The 18,676-nt window shown below is 35.0% G+C and overlaps 1 protein-coding gene across 1 annotated transcript; it reads right to left on the bottom strand.

Annotated features, from left to right (window-relative positions):
* Positions 1-110: 110 nt before the first annotated feature.
* wit (kinase protein wishful thinking) lies at positions 111-18,548 on the bottom strand. The gene is given in 11 exon segments (XM_074176424.1): positions 111-2,569; positions 2,572-2,743; positions 3,331-3,648; positions 3,651-3,835; positions 4,416-4,668; positions 4,725-4,865; positions 4,925-5,103; positions 6,980-7,208; positions 7,366-7,595; positions 9,433-9,810; positions 17,873-18,548. Coding segments are annotated over 11 exon segments (2,409 nt in total). The 5' UTR covers positions 18,111-18,548; the 3' UTR covers positions 111-2,483.
* Positions 18,549-18,676: the final 128 nt, after the last annotated feature.

The following is an 18,676-nucleotide window of genomic DNA, read 5'->3' as shown; positions in this document are numbered from 1 at the left end:
TGAAAGAAGGTTATTTGTGTACATGCTGAACTAAAAGAGGCCAAGGACGGATCCTTGGGCATACTCACTAAAATTTTGATTTTTAGAAAAAATGAAATGAATCAAAACAGGTGCTTTTAATTTTTATTATCAACACTAACTTTTTTGAATTACATAGTAAGTGTATTTAATATTAAATATTCAATTGCAAGATATTTCTTTGCATATATGTACAAAAAAGACACCTAATTGGAACACAATTTCTGGGAATGAAAGATTTCAAAATTGACACAGCCAAAACTTAAAAGTACTTTTTCCAAAAATGATATATGATTTTGTTTTGTTTTTTGAAAGAAAAATCAAATAAAACCTTTCAAAGAGTATTTCTTGGTGCTACGCTAAACTTATTAAAATAAATATGACATTTTTTCAACTTGTCGATTTAAAATCTTGAAAAAAACTTGGTTAAAAATTAGTTCTTCATTAAAAAAACGTTTGTAGATGTAGAAAAACATTTCGAAAGTCAAAAATAGACACTGAACTCCAAAAATCATCATACACTAATGATTTTGGAGATATTCTTTGGTTAGTTAGATTTTATTCATGCTTCTTTGAGCATGCTGTTAAAGTCTATTCAATAATAAATACTTTTATTTTTAGCTAAATGAGGTTACATTCGTTTAAGGCGCATGTCACTGGGTGCCAAAAAATATTACAAAATGTAAAACGCCTAAGAAACAAAAAATTAAACAAAAATGAGTTCATGTTATAATAAACTGGTTTTCATTTCAAAAATTTATTTTCTAGGTGAATTCAAAACAAGTTTTTTTGAACTAACCTAAGAGTGGAGCACAAACTTCATTTTGTTAAAAAAAAACAAAGAAAATGAAAAACTGTCCAGATTTGTACTAGAATTAGTACCTTGTAACAAGTTAAGTTACTCGTGGAATAAATTGCACTTGCCAATACAATTGAAAAACATTGTAAATAACTGTACATTCACTATCTACTAAATCTATTCATAAATATTTGTCTCACAATGGAAATCTCAACAGACAAGAAGGATTTTTTTTTATGAGGTCACTTAGAGATTGAACACACAACAAAAGGAAGCTGACGTTCTACTTGTATTCTATAAAAACAATTTATGTTCGTTTAAGAATGACCCAAGATTCAAAAGAAAAAATTAGTTTTCTTTTTCCCTTAAAATTCGCTTTATGGAACTGGGTGAACTACCTGTCACCTGAACCCAAAACAAAGAAAATAAGAGAGCAGATTTAATCGAGATCATTGCCGCAAGACGGCGCTGCGAAATTCAAGGAAACCAAAGAAATATTTTTTATCGCTCATACTTCAAGGATGTTATTTGAACAAATTGTCACAGCCAAATGTATTTCTCTACGACCTTAGGAGAGAGATGAAGGGTTATTTGACACCTTCATCTGCCATCACCAACGTTAAAAGATGATTTGGTTCAGATGGCAACGCGAAAACACTTTCCAGCTTGTTTCTTGGATCCTTGCAAAGTGCACTTCCTACTCAGGTTTCTTAACGAAAAATTACTAGTCTTCGTCTCCTGTGAACCAGATGATTTCCCAGCCTTAGACTTGCTGGAATTTGTGGATACGTGGCGGTTGTTTACTCCTGTGTGGTGTGGTTCCTCCCACCCCCTCGCTTCAGTTTTGTCAGTTCTATTTGATTCCTTAGAGTGTCCCGATTGAGTAGCTGTTTGCTAAGAAGATACCCATGATTTAGGGCAGAACAGAACCTGCACAAAATCAAACTATGGTTTGAACTCCGTGCTCTCTCCAGCACTGCTATGGATGCATCATCAACAGGTCCATATTTGACCACAGCCTAAAATTTCCTTATGAAGAATAGTCCAATACATAGTTGATAGAACATGGTTCAGTTTCCACAATCTAGAGGGTACCAACATTATAATGAATTTTGAAAAATAAAATAACTTCATTTCTCAGCCTTAGATAATTTGCGATACATAGATTATATTATTATAAAGTCAGAGTAAAATCATCTCTTTTAAAGTGGATAATTAGTGTATAATTATGTGTATAATTATGTGGACACATTTTCTGATACATTATTATACAGTGCTGGTCACGGGGTACTTCATTACGTTTATGTAATTTTCTTGGATTTCTGTTATAAAAACATGAAACATTCAGAAAATTCTCGAATGGCGCCAAAAGCTCTAGGGCCAGTCTTGGCACTTTGAGATTTCTGGAGATCCTCCCCAATACAAGAACTGTGTTGAATCTGGGCTCATGACTCATATCGAGTCCCAAAGCTAAAAATGTAGAAGAAGAATGGGTTTTTCCATTGAGTAAAACCCCAGCTTCACAATTTATGCCTAAGAAAATGCAGTTTGTGTGGTGTTATCATAAAACAAAATATAAAAATTTAAATAAAATTGAAAATTCTATCCCTACTCGTCGATTTCCTTCCTGCCATTTACATCATCGCCATTCCTTACTAACTAACGCCTAAAAACTACTCACGCTCTCCCTGTCCTGCGATTCGTTGAGTCGCAATGGCTGAAGGGGCGCCGTAGAAGGTTCCAGATCGGGGCACTGCCCCACTGACCACGGCACATCATCCTGTCATCGTAAAGTGAGAATCTCGTGGCCGAATCGGCCGCTGCCTTGCCTCTTGTCCGCCTCACAGAGGGCGGTACGTCGCCAGGCGTTTTTACCCTCTGAGAGGGGTCCTTCAGTCTCGATAGGTCGCTAGTCGATGAGAACACCTGTTGAGAGAAATTTGTTAAGTCAACAGATTTTCTAACAATTACAATTCCATTTTTCTTTCTTTGACAGAACCATCGAAAATACACTGCAAGACAAGCCAAAAATAAAAAAAAACAAGAGTTATTTGTTTGTAATGGGGAAAATTTTGATTTTCAATACATTGCTGAACAATTTTTCACAGAGAAAAAGCTTCATTTGGCAAAATTAAAGTAACCAATGGTTTCTAAGAATTGTTTGAATTATTACTGTTAATCAAGAGGTAGCAATTTGAAGTAATTTACTGTTATTACTAATAATTCATCATTACTAGAGTTGATTGTATCATTATTGATAATCAATTAATAATTTTGGTCGAGTTTTTCTGAATGTTCACAAGATAACCAGGAGTGGCGCTATTATTTGAAAGAATGAAAAAGTACATGCATGTTTCCTATTCCACCTGTGTTTTGAAAATCAATTTCTTTGATTCTGGATGAACTATCAGTTGCTAAGCCCAAGTAGAAGAAAAATAAGAAGAATTGGGTCTATTGATTGGTCCTATAACCAGCTCCACCAATGCCAAAACGCATTCAAATAAACTTCTTACCTCGTTAAACTGCTCCAGTGACCTCTGCCGCGACAAACTGTTATCACGCCTTGCAATTTGCGAAACACCGCAATTGTTCTGCACCTGCGCCTCGGCTGCCTTTAGAGGCAGCGAAGAAGGCCGCGTCGTTTCCCCCTGGTGTTCGCGCAACAACGAAGTCGTAACGCCGTTCTGCACCTTCGTATTCAACTTGACCTGCGTGTCTTTGCAACCGCCCGTTGAGCTCGAGTGCCTCTTGCCGCTTAGGAAGTTTTTAAGTCCGTTCCACTTGAATTTCGTTTTGTTCACCGTTCTGTAGCAGGTGTTTTGCTGCTTCGGGTGCCCCCGTGCACAGCGTTCTGGACGTACGGGATCGGCGCAGCTCGGTGGTTGATCTGGAAGTTGAGGAACTCGTTCGGAATGAAGTTCTGAGATTCCAAGCCGCTGCAGTGCTTCGAGGATTTGTCGATGAGAAGGCTGTCGCTAGAGCCGGACATGAGGTTGCGTTCTAGGCAAGGATTTCTACCTTCGGGGGAAATAGAAAGTCAGTGATGGGTTCGTCAGTTGCAAAAGACGGCAAATCATTGACGAAATCATGCAACAATTGTCGAGGCTGGGCTGAGAACTGGATTTTGAGCCCAAATGAAAAAGAGAAGAAGAAAACGGGCCGTTTAGTTGAAACTATAGTCCAGCCTCAGATCAAGTTAATGATGGATTTAAGGGTTCTCACTCCTTTTAATTGAATCAAATATAGAAGGTGAATTACTAAATTTGCTCAGGAATTTCGAAAAAAAAATTGAGGAAATGAACATTCCTTGTCAACAATTATTTTTATATATTTTTGTAATAAAGGTATTTCTTGGGATGAATAACAGAATATTTCATTTGCACTAATATACAAAAACCATTGCGAAATTCCATCTAAGTACACTTAATCTTCATGTCGGTGCTGCAGCAATACCTAACACTTCAAGTCCACGAAAAAACTGAGAAGTAGAATGGGCTTGTTGAAGAAACATGAAACCCAGACTCAGGACTAGTTTCTACTTTCCCTCCCGTTTTTTTTGTGAATTTCAAACAAAACCTATGTAGAAATTGAAACTCACCTTGGTAAGGCTGTAACGGGGTAACGCACACCGCCAGCTGATTCGAGTTTTTGCAGTTCTCCTCTGACGGGGATAGAAGCGTCTCTATGGTGTTGACGGAGGCGTCGAATTGGTGATCGTGCAGATGGTTGTTGTTGATCAGAGGGGTGGGACTTGCAGGCGGGTGGTGAGGGTGCAAGACACGCCCTTTTAGTGTAGGGAGTTCTGTCAGGCGTTCCGCGACACAGAGGGCAGTCAGACGAGCTTCAGCATCCTAAAAATGAAGAATTTTAAGGCATTGAAGGTATTTTCTTTTGGTTAGAGATATACCTGATCCCAACAGTCTTCAGCGGTTTCGCACAGCATCCTAGCGGCCGTAGTGTCTTTCCAGGACACAGGCCACAGAGGTCTCACTTTCTTTCTGCTCACGAGGGATTGCATTTGCTCTAGGGATGGATTTTCACCGGCCTCCTGAATGATAAAGATAGAAATGACTGAAATTGAACGTTACAAACTCTTCGTATGATTACCTTGGAAAACGGTGGAGCATACTGGCTTGGTTCGGCATTTTGCATGTCGGAACATCTGCTACCGAGTTCCCATAAGACAAGACCCAGAGCATAGACATCTATCTGCTTGAGAGCGCTTTCACAATCACGAAGATTCACTGCACCTTCTAGGACTTCGGGTGCCATATATCGTAGGGTACCTGAAGAAAAACGTGAAGTAAGAAACCTCATGATGAAAAGTAACATAGAAACGCATTAACGGCTACATCCATCAATTAATTAAAATTTTTTTTTTCACAAAGATGTTTTAACTCAATTATAATGAACGTAATGGAGAATACAAGTTAGGTCAGAGAGTTCCAAACAGTAAGAATTTTAGGTTAACACCAACTAATCATATGACATAACAAATGAATAAGCGTCACTATTTTTCGGTTTTGAAGGCAGCCAAATTCGCTTGCACGAGTGGCTAGCTTCTCCAGAGTTTATAAATCCCAAGTTTATCTCCGATGACTGGATATTACAGCTGCGTAAAGCATATTTATGTTGTCTCAGGTAATTTGGTGTGCTAAGACCTTTACCCGGATCAGGTAAATTACGTAAAGCGCGTTTGACCCAGATAGTCTGGTGTGATAATAAATATCCTTAGATCAGGTAAATTGTGTAAAGGGTTTATATCTTGTCTCAAGTAACTTAATGTGGTAATACCCGTACCTGGATCAGGTAAATTGCGTGAAGCGCGTTTATATTTGCTCGGATAATCTGGTGTGATGATACTTGTATCTGATGGATCATGTAAATTGCGTAAAACACGTTTATATTGACTCATATAGTCTGGAGTGATAATACCTGTATCAGGTAAATTGCGTGAAGGGTGTCTATGTTGTCTCAGATAATTTGATGTGCTAATACCCGTATTAGGTAAATTGCGTTTATATTTGCTCAGATAGTTTGGTGTGATGATACGTGTACCTGATGGATCAGGTAAATTGTGTAAAGGGTGTTTATGTTGTCTCAGGTAATTCAATGTGCTAATACCCATACCTGGATCAGATAAATTGTTCAAAGCTCGTTTTTATTGGCTCAGATATTCTGGTGTGATGATACCTGTACCTGGATTAGGTAAATTGCGTAAAGCGCGTTTATATTGACTCATATATTCTGGTGTGATAATACCTATACCTGGATCAGGTAAATTTCGTAAAGGGGATTTATGTTGTCTCAGATAATTTGATGTGCTAATACCCATACCTAGATCAGGTAAATTGCTTGAAGCGCGATTATATTTGGTCAGATTGTCTAGTGTGCTGATGCCTGTATCTGATGGATCAGGTAAATTTCGTAAAGGGGATTTATGTTGTCTCAGGTAATTTGATGTGCTAATACCTGGATCGGGTAAATTGCGTAAATCGCGTTTATATTGACTCAGATAGTCTGGTGTGATGCTACCTGTACCTGAATCAGGTAAATTGCGCAACTGGTGTTTATGTTGTCTCAGATAATTTGATGTACTAAGACCCGAACCTGGATCAGGTGAATTGCATAAAACGCGTTTATATTTGCTCAGATCCTCTGGTGTGATGATAACTGTACCTGGATCAGGTAAATTGCCCAAAGGATGGTTATAGTGTCTCAGGTGATTTGATGTGTTTATATTGACTCATATAGTCAAGTGTGATAATACCTATACCTGGATCAGGTAAATTGCGTAAAGGATGTTTATGTTGTCTTAGTTAATTCGATGTACTAATACCCATACCTGGATCAGATAAATTGTTTAAAGCTCTTTTTAATTGGCTCAGATATTCTGGTGTGATGATACCTGTACCTGGATCAGGTAAATTGCGTAAAGGATGTTTATGTTGTCTTAGTTAATTCGATGTACTAATACCCATACCTGGATCAGATAAATTGTTTAAAGCTCTTTTTAATTGGCTCAGATATTCTGGTGTGATGATACCTGTACCTGGATCAGGTTAATTGTGTAAAGGTTGTTTGCCGCGAAATGCTTGAGCATTTTGCAGATGACAAAGTTCATTGGCAAAGGATTTTAAATGTTGTATTTGATTTACTTACCAGCTTCGCTGATGGCTTTGTTCTCGGAAATTCTTGGTGCCACTGCCAAACCTAGATCGCAGATGCAACACGAGAGATCGGCCCTAACCAAAATGTTTCTGGTATTGATGTCCCTGTGCACAATGGAAGGTTTTCCTATGTCCGAGTGCAAATGGGCCAAGCCTCTGGCAATGCCTAGGCTCATTTTGCTCAGTGACGCCAGGTCAACAGTGTGCATTTTAAGATACTCCTAATAACAATATCAACTGTCATAAAAACACAATATTTATATAAATACTATGAAATATGAAAGAAGTTATTTCTAAGACTTTAGTAAAGTTTATCTCAAACAAGTTGCGATGCCACTATTTCAGAAAACTTGAAAATGAATCTAACGAAAATACAACCTGAAGACTTTCTTGTTCGAGGGCCAGTAACAAGACGTAATCAACGGATCCGGGCATTATGGAGTACTCCCCTCCTCCATGGAACTTCAATAGGCCGGCATTTTCTCCAGCCATTTTGTACATTTCGTGTTCGTTGAGGAAGTTGTTCCTATGATGGGCCGGGAACACTTTCACGGCGATGTCTTGATCTTCGATCAGTCCGTGCCACACACTACCGTACCTTCCGTGACCTGAAAAATGAAACCGAGGAATATGGAGAGAGAACGCAAATGTTGTTTTTAGACATATTTATTGAATTCTGATAATGGGGAATGTTCCTCAATTTGGGTTATTACAGCAAATGCAAGTTTGAACAAAATAAAGTTGAGTTTAATTCATGAGTTTTTCAAATTCACTTCGAAAAGTATTCAAATTGATGTTTCAAATGTTGGGTTTTAATTTTTAAGGGGATTTGTTTCTAATTCACATATTGGCAATAGCGCCTATATCAAGTTGAAATAATTTATACGTACCTAGATATTCTACTTTGAAAAAGGAAAATTATCTTTATTAATCAACAATGAAGGCAAAATATAAATTATAGTTCAATACCACCTCCACAAGCCACATAAACAACAACAGTTGTTTTGTTATTTATTTATATAGAGGAAGATAGATTAGGTGCACAAAATGTCATATGTCACAGAATGTCTCTGAACTCGATAATTTTGAATAGTATTTTTGAAATGTGTATAATGATACAGGCCTTTATTACCCAACAGTTAAAAATAATTTACAGGTTAACTAAGTAAGTTAAAAAAAGTAATTCAGATCCTTATAATTATAAAATTACAATTTGAGAAAATTAATAACAAAATTATAATATAATAAAATAAAAAAACTATACCAGAACTCCATGAAATACTGAGATGCAGTGTCAACAGTATATTCTAGGGAATCAAAATTGATATCACACAAATTTGAAATTATTGCAAATGCTGAAGATAGGTGACTTGAGATACAAATTGGTTCTGGCCAGTCAGCTGTAAAAAGTTACTGTACTTCTAGTTCTGAAATGAGGCACACAGAAGTTTATAAAAGATAACACCTCCATAGCATCCACATTGTTGAGCAGTAATTTATACAGAAAAATTATTTCAGCAAGTTTTCTTTGTATTTCAAGACTTTCAATATTGAAAGTTATGGTAAGAGATTCATATGGAATACCTCTATCAGGATAAATACCATAAGATTTGAAGTAAATAAACTTTAGGAAACGACGTTGAACGTTTTCAATTAATGTATTATAGCAACTGTAGAATGGAGACCATAGAACAGAGCCATATTCTAATTTTGACCTTACATAGGCTACATAAAGAGTAAATAGAGCAGATATGTTTGAAAAAGATCTACAATTGCGAACTATGAAGCCATAAACTCTCAATGCTTCACTTACTTTCGATCTAATGTGGTTGAAAAAAGAAAAATTTTGATCAAAATATACACCAAGATCTTTGATTGAGTTATTTCGTGACAGTGAAATGGTATCTACTCGATAATTGTACTCGATGACTGACATTTTCCTACTATAAGACACTACTTTACATTTGGATGCATTGAGATATAGTTTGTTAGCTTTACACCAAGTCTGTATATTTTCTAACTGTCGTTGCAATGTATTACAGTCTTCAATAGCTTCGAAAGGTAAATTTCTTTTCAAATCATCTGCAAAAAATTACTTATTACAATCGACATAACTACTGAGGTCATTAATAAATAATAAGAACAGAAGTGGTCCGAGATTCGACCCCTGAGGTACTCCACATAAAGGATTGTAATAAAAAGAATCATAGCTGTTATAAGATACAAACTTTTCGCGTTTATGTTACATTCTGAGCAAATATATTTTCTTTTTAGTTATTTTTGTGTTTATGTTCCTGAATTCGCATTGTATTTTTATTATTCACTTACTATTCACCTACATAAATCTTCTAATGTACAAGGTATCGCCGTGGGTGATACAATGACAATAACGAAAATAATTGAATGACTGATTTATATCTCTGTCCCGGTTCAAAGGAATCTTACCTATGATATTCAGCATCTTCAGCTTCTCCAAACTGTAATCGGCTGGAGGCGGCAGAGGCTGTTGACAACACTCGACGTCGCTTTTCCTTGGCCTCAGCCTCCAGAAGTAGTAAGAGACCATCGCCATGACGGCCACAAAGATGAGAAAGACCACCACGGTCACCATGTAAACGATGGGGTTGAGCGGCGTGATGGGGGGAGGCTCATCGGACGGGGGCGGGTCATCCACTGGTACATACGCGTCCGTAAAGTTGGCGTTGCACTTGCTCTGGTTGCAGCAGCAGAACTTGGTGCTGTTCATCGCCTTTGGGGGCTTCTTGTCTGCTATGCAGGCCGCTCTGTCGCAGTCGTTCGGTTGGCTGGATATTTCCCAACATCCTGTGAACAAAAATAACCCATTAGAAGTTTGCGACCCTAATTTTTCACATGAGTAAACTGAACTGATTTCAATAACTACTTAGGAGACACTTTTTTACTCTATTCAGGGTGTATATTTGAAAAAAGTGTTACATTTTTAGAGCAGTTCAGGCACACCCTGTATGAAACTTGTTATGGTGCAAAATGTAAGTGATTTATCATATAGAAAGGTGTAAGAAAACGACTGATAGGAAAATCATCCTCATCAGAAGGCGAAATAAAAAATGGAGTACCGCAAGGCTCAATACTGGGACCGATACTTTTCTTGTTATACATCTATCGATATAGAAAGAAAATTTACTCTATTCGCTGATGATACCACAATATTATAGTGTGATGACACTTGACATAATTTCCATGAGATTATAAGCTGAGATATAAAAAACTAGTGCGACTCCAATCTTCTGTCATTTAATGTTTACAAAACAAACTTAACACAATTATGCTGCTTTATGCAAAGGACGCAGACAAGATAATTGAAAACGCACCTAGTTCTAAATTTGTGACAACAAACTTAAATTCGCTATCACATTGTAACCCTCAATAAAAAGCTCAGGGTGTTTTGCAGTGAAAATAAGTTATGAGAAACTTTGTCTGTCGCTAAATCAACTTATTTCCCACTCATTGATTCTCATTTAACGTATGGCATTCCCTTCTAGGAAGTATGATGCAAAACTCGATTGCAGACTATTTTTATTGTACAGAAAAAAGCTATAAGATTCATGTGCAATGCCAAAAATCGAGACTCCTGTAAACCCTTGTTTGAACTACATAAAATTTTTATAATCTTTGGAATTTCTATTTTATATACAGTCTGTTTGATTAACAAACATAAACTGATATTTAGCGGCTACTCCAATAATTGGGCCCTTCGTTTCTAATTATTTAATAGTACCCATACCAGCATTTACTCTAGTCAAAGACTTCGTATATTATAATGATCTTGAAATGTTCAATCAATTACCTGGCCACATAAAAATTTTAGAGGATATCTGTAAGTTATGGAAATCAGTAAAAGATTTATTATGTGGTAGACCCTATTACATTTTAGGAGAGTTCTATGAGGACAGTTTTCACTAATTTTTTTTATCATCTGTATTTTTATTATACTGACAAAGTATGGTATACTGCATTTTGATATTTTAAAATTTCTGGTATTGTTTCTTTAATGTCTAATATCTCTCTTCAGTATCCGTATGTATTATTTGTGTTTGGAGAAAATTTGTTTAATGTATGTCTATATTTGTACAGATATATCTTTACTTATACTTTATATGTATGTATATGTGTGTATACAGGGTGTCCCTGGACTTCCTCTTTTCCTCTCGGGAATGTATAGATGGGGTCAAAATATCACCAGTACTTCATATGACTTTTTTTCCTAAAAGTCTTCGTAACCAAGTTACGGGCCCTCGAAGTTACAAAATGAAAAATGTTTTTCTTTGATAACTTTTCAAGTGAATATTCAAAATCATCCAAATTTTGGTAATTGACTAAACAAATGAATTCCGTCGATGAGCTTTCATGAAGGAGTCAGTTGTTTTGCTACAAAGTCAGGAACGGACTACCCCAATGGTCCACACCCCAAAACTTTGAAATGACAGATATTTTTCAATATTTTTCAACAAAATAAGGTTACTTGGACAATTTTATGAATAAAAGTACTCGTGTGGAAAGTCGATGGGAGCAACGAGTCTTGATAAAAATGTAGTTCTACTCGATGACATCAAACCCGCTCGTCCACCATTATTTGAAATGAATAATTATCAAAGCAGAAATAATAATGATAACGTTAATTCAACAACATTTATAACAGGAATAATACAAAGTATGCTAAAATGAAGTCGTAAACAAAAAGTACAGTACCTATATGGAAGTTTAAGTCACAATTGTGATAGCAGATATTTTTTCAAAAGAAATATCAAGTTCTGTAGATTCGTGGTGTTTTTAAACTAACAAGCTACTCTACTATGAAATATCGAATTCATTCCATATTTTGTATGTACATAATACGTGTGGAATAATCACGTTTCGTGTTGATCAGTTATCTGAATCTCATGAAACTCAACATTCGAATGTTTCAAATTCTTCTTCACAGCTAAACTGTTGAGGAGTTTCACTGATAATTATAATTTTATGGGAGAAATTCTTTAACACGAATCTAAATTTAGCTGAAAAAACGCACATCGGAAAAAATATTTACTATACTAATAAAAAGCAAACGAATGAACTACAAAAACGGCTGCACATGATCAGGCGAAAAATATCCAGGGAATAATATTTCTTTCACAGATGTTGACAAAAAAACCTTTTAGAAAGTTTTGATAAAAAATGAGAAACTGGAATGCGATTTTGTTTTGTTGAGTGGTGCGTTCTCATATGACTATCATTGTATTGTCAATATTCTATAGGATATTTTGAATTTTTTTGATATGGCCGAACAGTTTACATTCAATGAATATGCAGATATGCATGTATTTTATGGACGAGCATTTTGTAATGCTGCAGAAGCTCGTCGTCTGTATTCCGAGCATTTTCCCAATCGAACGGTACCGTCAAGAGAAACATTCGAGCGTGTCGATCGCAGCTTGAGGGAGACAGGTATGTAATAATTGATAATTAATTTGAGCACGTTCTTTTATTTCGATATTATTGTAGGTACAGTTTTGCCAAAACGAGGTGGTGAGGGCGCTCCTAGGACTGTACGTACCGTTGTATTGGAGGAAAATATTTTGGAAGCCGTCGCTGATGATCCTTCAATGAGCATCAGAAATCTATCAGAACAGTTCCATACATCCAAATCCACTATTCATAGAATAATTAGGGAACAACTGCTCCACCCATTTCACATCCAGAAGGTACATGCCATGACACCTCAAGATTTTCCAGCACGACTGGAATATGCCAATTGGTTCATGTATAGGCAAAGAGAGGATATGACTTTTATTAATCGAGTTTTATTCACCGATGAAGCAGGTTTCAGTAGAGATGGAGTTATCAACTCTCATAATCTCCATATATGGGCCGAAGAAAATCCCCATGGGATATTGCAAACCAAACACCAACGGAAATTCAACGTGAATGTTTGGGCTGGTATCATAGGAAACCATCTTATAGGACCATTCGTTCTACAGGACCGATTGAATGGAGAACGTTATTTGGAGTTCATTCAGAACGATTTGAATAGACTTTTGGAACATGTTCCATTGCAAACCCGAAGAGATATGTGGTTTATGCATGATGGCACTCCTCCTCATTTTAGTTTGATTGTGCGTGACCATCTGAACCATATTTTCCACAATAGATGGATTGGTAGAGGTGGGCCATATTCATGGCCATCGCGGTCTCCGGATTTAAATCCATTGGATTTCTTTCTGTGGGGGCATCTAAAAAGCCTTGTTTACGCTACACCTATTCACACAAGAGATGCATTGTTGAATAGAATAACATTACATTGTGAAGCCATACGAAACGACCCTGGAATGCTATTTCAAGTACAGAGAGGGTGTCTTCGCAGACTAAGAAAATGTATAGAGAGAGAAGGTGGTCATATCGAGCAGTTTCTGTAGCGGATTTTTCATTTCTGTTTGCTCTTGAGGCTCTTGAGTTTCGTTAGTTAAACGTGTTTGCATTATGAAAATTCGTTATGAACATTTTACCTATCATTTCTATTTTCCTTAAAAACTAATATTTTCGAATAATGGTAGACATCTCAGGATAAATGTTGTTGAATTAACGTTATCATTATTATTTCTGCTTTGATAATTATTCATTTCAAATAATGGTGGACGAGCGGGTTTGATGTCGTCGAGTGAAACTAAATTTTTATCAAGACTCGTTGCTCCGATCGACTTTCCACACGAGTACTTTTATTCATAAAATTGTCCAAGTAACCTTAATTTGTTGAAAAATATTGAAAAATATCTGTCATTTCAAAGTTTTGGGGTGTGGACCATCGGGGGTAGTCCGTTCCTGACTTTGTAGCAAAACAACTGACTCCTGCATGAAAGCTCATCGAAGGAATTCATTTGTTTAGTCAATTACCAAAATTTGGATGATTTTGAATATTCACTTGAAAAGTTATCAAAGAAAAACATTTTTCATTTTGTAACTTCGAGGGCCCGTTACTTGGTAACGAAGGATTTTAGGAAAAAAAGTTATATGAAGTACTGGTGATATTTTGACCCCATCTATACATTCCCGAGAGGAAAAGAGGAAGTCCAGGGACACCCTGTATATGTATATATAGTTGTATGGTGACTGAAGAAAATTTGCAGCTTTGACAATAAGATCTGATGTTCTTTGGGCAATAAACCATATTATTATTATTTGTAAGTCAGAGTTATAAGGTATATAGCACTCGATTGGGAAAAGTAAAATTATAGTACGGCCTCTACAATCACCAGATTTGTCACCACTTGATTTTTTTCTTCTATAAATCGAATCTATAGAACACAACCAGCATCTTTAGAAAATTTGGTTCAAAGAATTGTTGATGAGTGCCATTGAAAATATTCAGAATGTATGAGAACTTTCTGATGTTCATCTGTTTGAAAGTTTTCTTTCTCTTAAAAAGGTTGACTCATGTTATATGTTTCATTTATGCTTAACCACCCTGTTCGATACAGCAATCTTATATAACATAAGAAAAGTGAGAATAAGGTGCATTTCATGAAAAAATTAGTTACAACTCAACAGATTTTTGATGTACTATTTATATGGGGTCATTTTCCATCAATAACAAAATTTTGGTGCCTCTACAAAAACATCATAATTGACAGTCAAAAAACAATAATTCGTCTCTAGAGAAGGCTGTAAAAACTTGGTGAATTCTCAACTGTAACTCACTTAGAAGCTCTTGAGATTAAACCATTCTATTCCACTATTAATCAGTCAAGACTACTCAAGAGTCAAGTGAAATAATTCGGTTTTTCATCTCATGCAAAGTGCTATATTTATGAGTGAGTGCTCCTTGAGATATTGAATAGAGTTTTTTGTGGGGCCATCTGGAATGAAACTACTTGTTAGCGATGAAAAAACCAAGTCATGATTTCATAACTCCTACTGAGAATTGTGTCCGCATCATAAACTACTTTGCATCCATATTCAACATATTTTTCAATAATTGTCAAGTTCTCAGAAAATCCATGCATTTGAAGAGTGCGAAAGTCATGAATATTAAAGTACCTATATCTGAACAGGTATTTTCTTGGCAAAGACATTTTAAATCATGCGACAAAAAGTAACTAGACAAGTTTGAGACAGACTGCAAAACAACTGGAGACACTACCAAAGTATGAATGTATAATTCAACCAATTAGTTGTTTCTTCCTTTTGGAATAATAAATATAGAAAATGGTATTCGAAGGCAAAGGTATTTGAAGACAGATTTGTTTTTGGGTAGGATTTTCTATAATTACACCTATTTTCAAAAAAGGAGACCCTGATAATATTCATAGTCACAAACTGATTAGTTTGTACTTTTATTATAATAATACATTTATTCATGGGAAAATACAAGGTCGTTTTGATGGAGGGAACAAAGCGCTTGGTAAAATTAATAAATTTTTTCAGTACAGTAGTTTTTTGGAAACCTATTCGGCTTTCTACTTCTCCATAATAAAACAAAAATTGTGAGAAACTTTAAATGAAGGTTTTCCACATTTTATGTTTAGTGACAGAGAAATGGAAACCCAATAAGCTTTTTTCAACAAAAAACAAATCTCTCCTAAAATATTATCTCTCCAATTTGAATGGTTTTTCATTTTTAGGAATCAATTGTGTATTTTCCGGTTTTTCATTTCTTTTTACTTTTTTAATTTATTCAACGGCAAAGCCAATTTACAAAAACATATTTAACAAAGTGTGAGAAACTACAAAGTATTTTCGAATGCTAATGTCTACATTACAATTTACAATTTTACAAAACATTTAGCGTGTGAAATACAAAATATTAATAAATCCGTATGTCTAGTGACTATATTACTAAAAGATAAAACAATTCTGGTACTTACAAAGAAAATGGTAAGGTAAAGAAAAGCTTCGAAATCGCTATAGCCTTTTCAATTGGTTTTTAAAGACCTGAAGTGAGACATTAAACAGATCTTAGTTATTATGATATTGATTTCCCAGCTTCAGAATATGAGGCATCGGACTGTTCAAAGCATAATTGGTATGGAAAAAATGTATATGAAAAATTTGAGGATTTCTCGTATCTTTTTGTTTAATATGAAAAGTTATTAATTGAAGTAGTTCTGGAGTTCTGGGCAGTTTATCTCACTATTCATTAATTTGAAGAGGAAACTCAACTTCATAGAAATTCTCCTATCTTCCAATTTTATATTTATCTTGGTTAAGAGTTGACTGTGCTCATATTCATTTCGCTGAATACCAAAGTGAAAATCACAATTCTTTAAGATTTATTTTTTAACATTCTCAATCAAATCGATATTCACATTATAGTATGGGTCCTATATAACTCAACAATATACAAGAATGGATCTTACGAAAACACAATATAAAATCTCTTTTGTTTTAATTGAAAAACCTATTTATGAATAGGTATTAATGACTTGCAATTTTTTATTAATTCGGGATTAATATTGATGAATTTCGCTCCAAGTTGAGATAACTTCTTCGACCCAATTATTTTTTTCGTGACGGGCAATAGAATCATAAATAAATCATATGGGGCACAGCAAACAAATACGAAAAATACCTTACAAAATATCATTAAAACCTTAGTGTATTGATTTTATGATTATACTTTTAATTGACCTACACTCTTTACTTCTATATTTTTTTAGGAGGATTAAATTGAAAAAAGGATTTCTTTGTTCATGATTTGCCAAAAATATACTATAGTATGTAAAATGGACAAATAAAGAAATCTACTCTACTCTACTTGTAATGTTATGTAATAATTAAATTAGAAATTAAAAAATCATTATGACAGCTTACCAAAACTAATAAAATAAAAGGACAAAAATTCTGCATAAGAGAAAAAATAACAATTTGAATTAATTTGAAAGGCCACTTGGTTGAATGAAAGAGAAATGTGAAGAAATAGTTGATTCATTTCTACCACGAATGTTTAAAAATGATAATGAGACTTTATGTCTTAATTTTATTCATTTATAGTGAACATATATAAAACGTGATAATCTTCCAAAAAAAAAAGAATGAAAGCATTTGATTTCAAGCTTAAAGTCTTTAATAAAGATGTGTAGATTATGTAAAGAAGTAACTTTCAGACACAAACTGGAAGAAAAACTCTCTCAAAATAGCTACTTTCATATAAATAGCGAATCACATGATAGAAAAAATACTTTCCACTTTCGAAACATCTACTTTTATATGAACATTGAATTATACAAAAAACACTTTTTCATTTTCAGTTTGTACTTCAAACATCTGTCACAGAATTGATTCAGATATTATATATTTATGTACTGTTGATTAATGTTAAGGAACATGTTTAAGATTTTAAAATAAGACATTTTAAATGTGTTCCTGTGTTTTTCTTTAAGCTTGATGACATAAACTGGTTATTTAGCATTTTTAAAATATTTCTAGTTTTTATGTTCATAATATATAAATGTATCTAAATACTAGAAATTTCTTTTCAATCTGATTCTGATGTTCTCAATTACTGAGAGTCATCATTATTATATATTGAGTTTTTCATTTACCTTTCTCATATCTTTCTATTTTTGATATTACCTAGTGCAGTTTTGTAAAATTTATTAGTAGTTTTAGTTGTTGAAAGCCTTTCTCCTGGTTCTTTTTATGTTTCCAAAAATTAAATTTATGATAGATCAAAAGCACTTAGAAAACTATGTTTTCCAACAAATATCTGAAGCAGCAAAGGGGTTATACTTGGAACGTAAAACTTAGCGTTTACTATGGCTTGAAAGTAAAATACTACAATCGCTTGACTGACTGTTGTTACATACCGGTAATGCATAGAACAATTAATAAAATGTATTGTCTTTTTTTCTTTGAATCTGAAGCAAAAGCTTACCTTGTCCCATAATTTCAGTTGTTCCATTATTGGGGTCCTCGAGCCACACAGTATAACAGTACTTGTTCCTATCCTTACATATCTGATAAGGCCCAGCATCAGAATCCACATCGTCAGTTATAATAATGTGTGCAGAGGATCCCACTGAATGCACACAAAATACAGGTTCTTCAGAATCCTCTGAGAACACTCCAGCACAAAGAATGGGAAAAACTAGAATGCTCCAAGGTGACAACATCTTTGCAGCTTTGTTTATCAGAGAAGTTCCATTTTCATAATAGTTGCTTAGGTTATAAACTAGGAGGTTATTTGTTTGTATTGATTAAACATCACACCTGGGTGACATCAAATTGACTGTCAGCAAGGCCCATTCCAGCGGTCACACACTAGAATTGAAATATCGAATCTCAATTAATATTTGCTCACTAATAATTATGAATTCAAATCACAATATAGGACTCCACAGAAAAATAATCATCCTGTCGAGAAAAAGTACGCAATGGTGTTACTCTTATCTGAATCGGATGATATTTGGACCATGTTCGATATAAATCGCCGAACAAAGATGAGACGACTCTAGAGACTCATATATATAACGTTATTTTGTAATTAAAGTATTTTTATCGCAAATCTGTCTCGACAGACCCTCCTCACTGGCGTCACGTGACTATGAAAAAAACTGACACTAGTGACAGTGCCATATGCTGACATCTTGCGATGTAATTCTGGGTAATAAGTAAAGACACCTGTAGTGCTGACTGTTTGCTTTTTCTATTCAAATTTAGATGGCTGCACAGTGTACAC

The sequence above is a fragment of the Leptinotarsa decemlineata genome, unplaced genomic scaffold (genome assembly GCF_025532065.1).
Source record: "Leptinotarsa decemlineata unplaced genomic scaffold, Ldec_3_MD MMD2_tig00001719_RagTag_RagTag, whole genome shotgun sequence".
In the NCBI taxonomy this organism is placed as follows: domain Eukaryota; kingdom Metazoa; phylum Arthropoda; class Insecta; order Coleoptera; family Chrysomelidae; genus Leptinotarsa; species Leptinotarsa decemlineata.
This window is presented reverse-complemented; position numbering and strand designations above follow the sequence as displayed.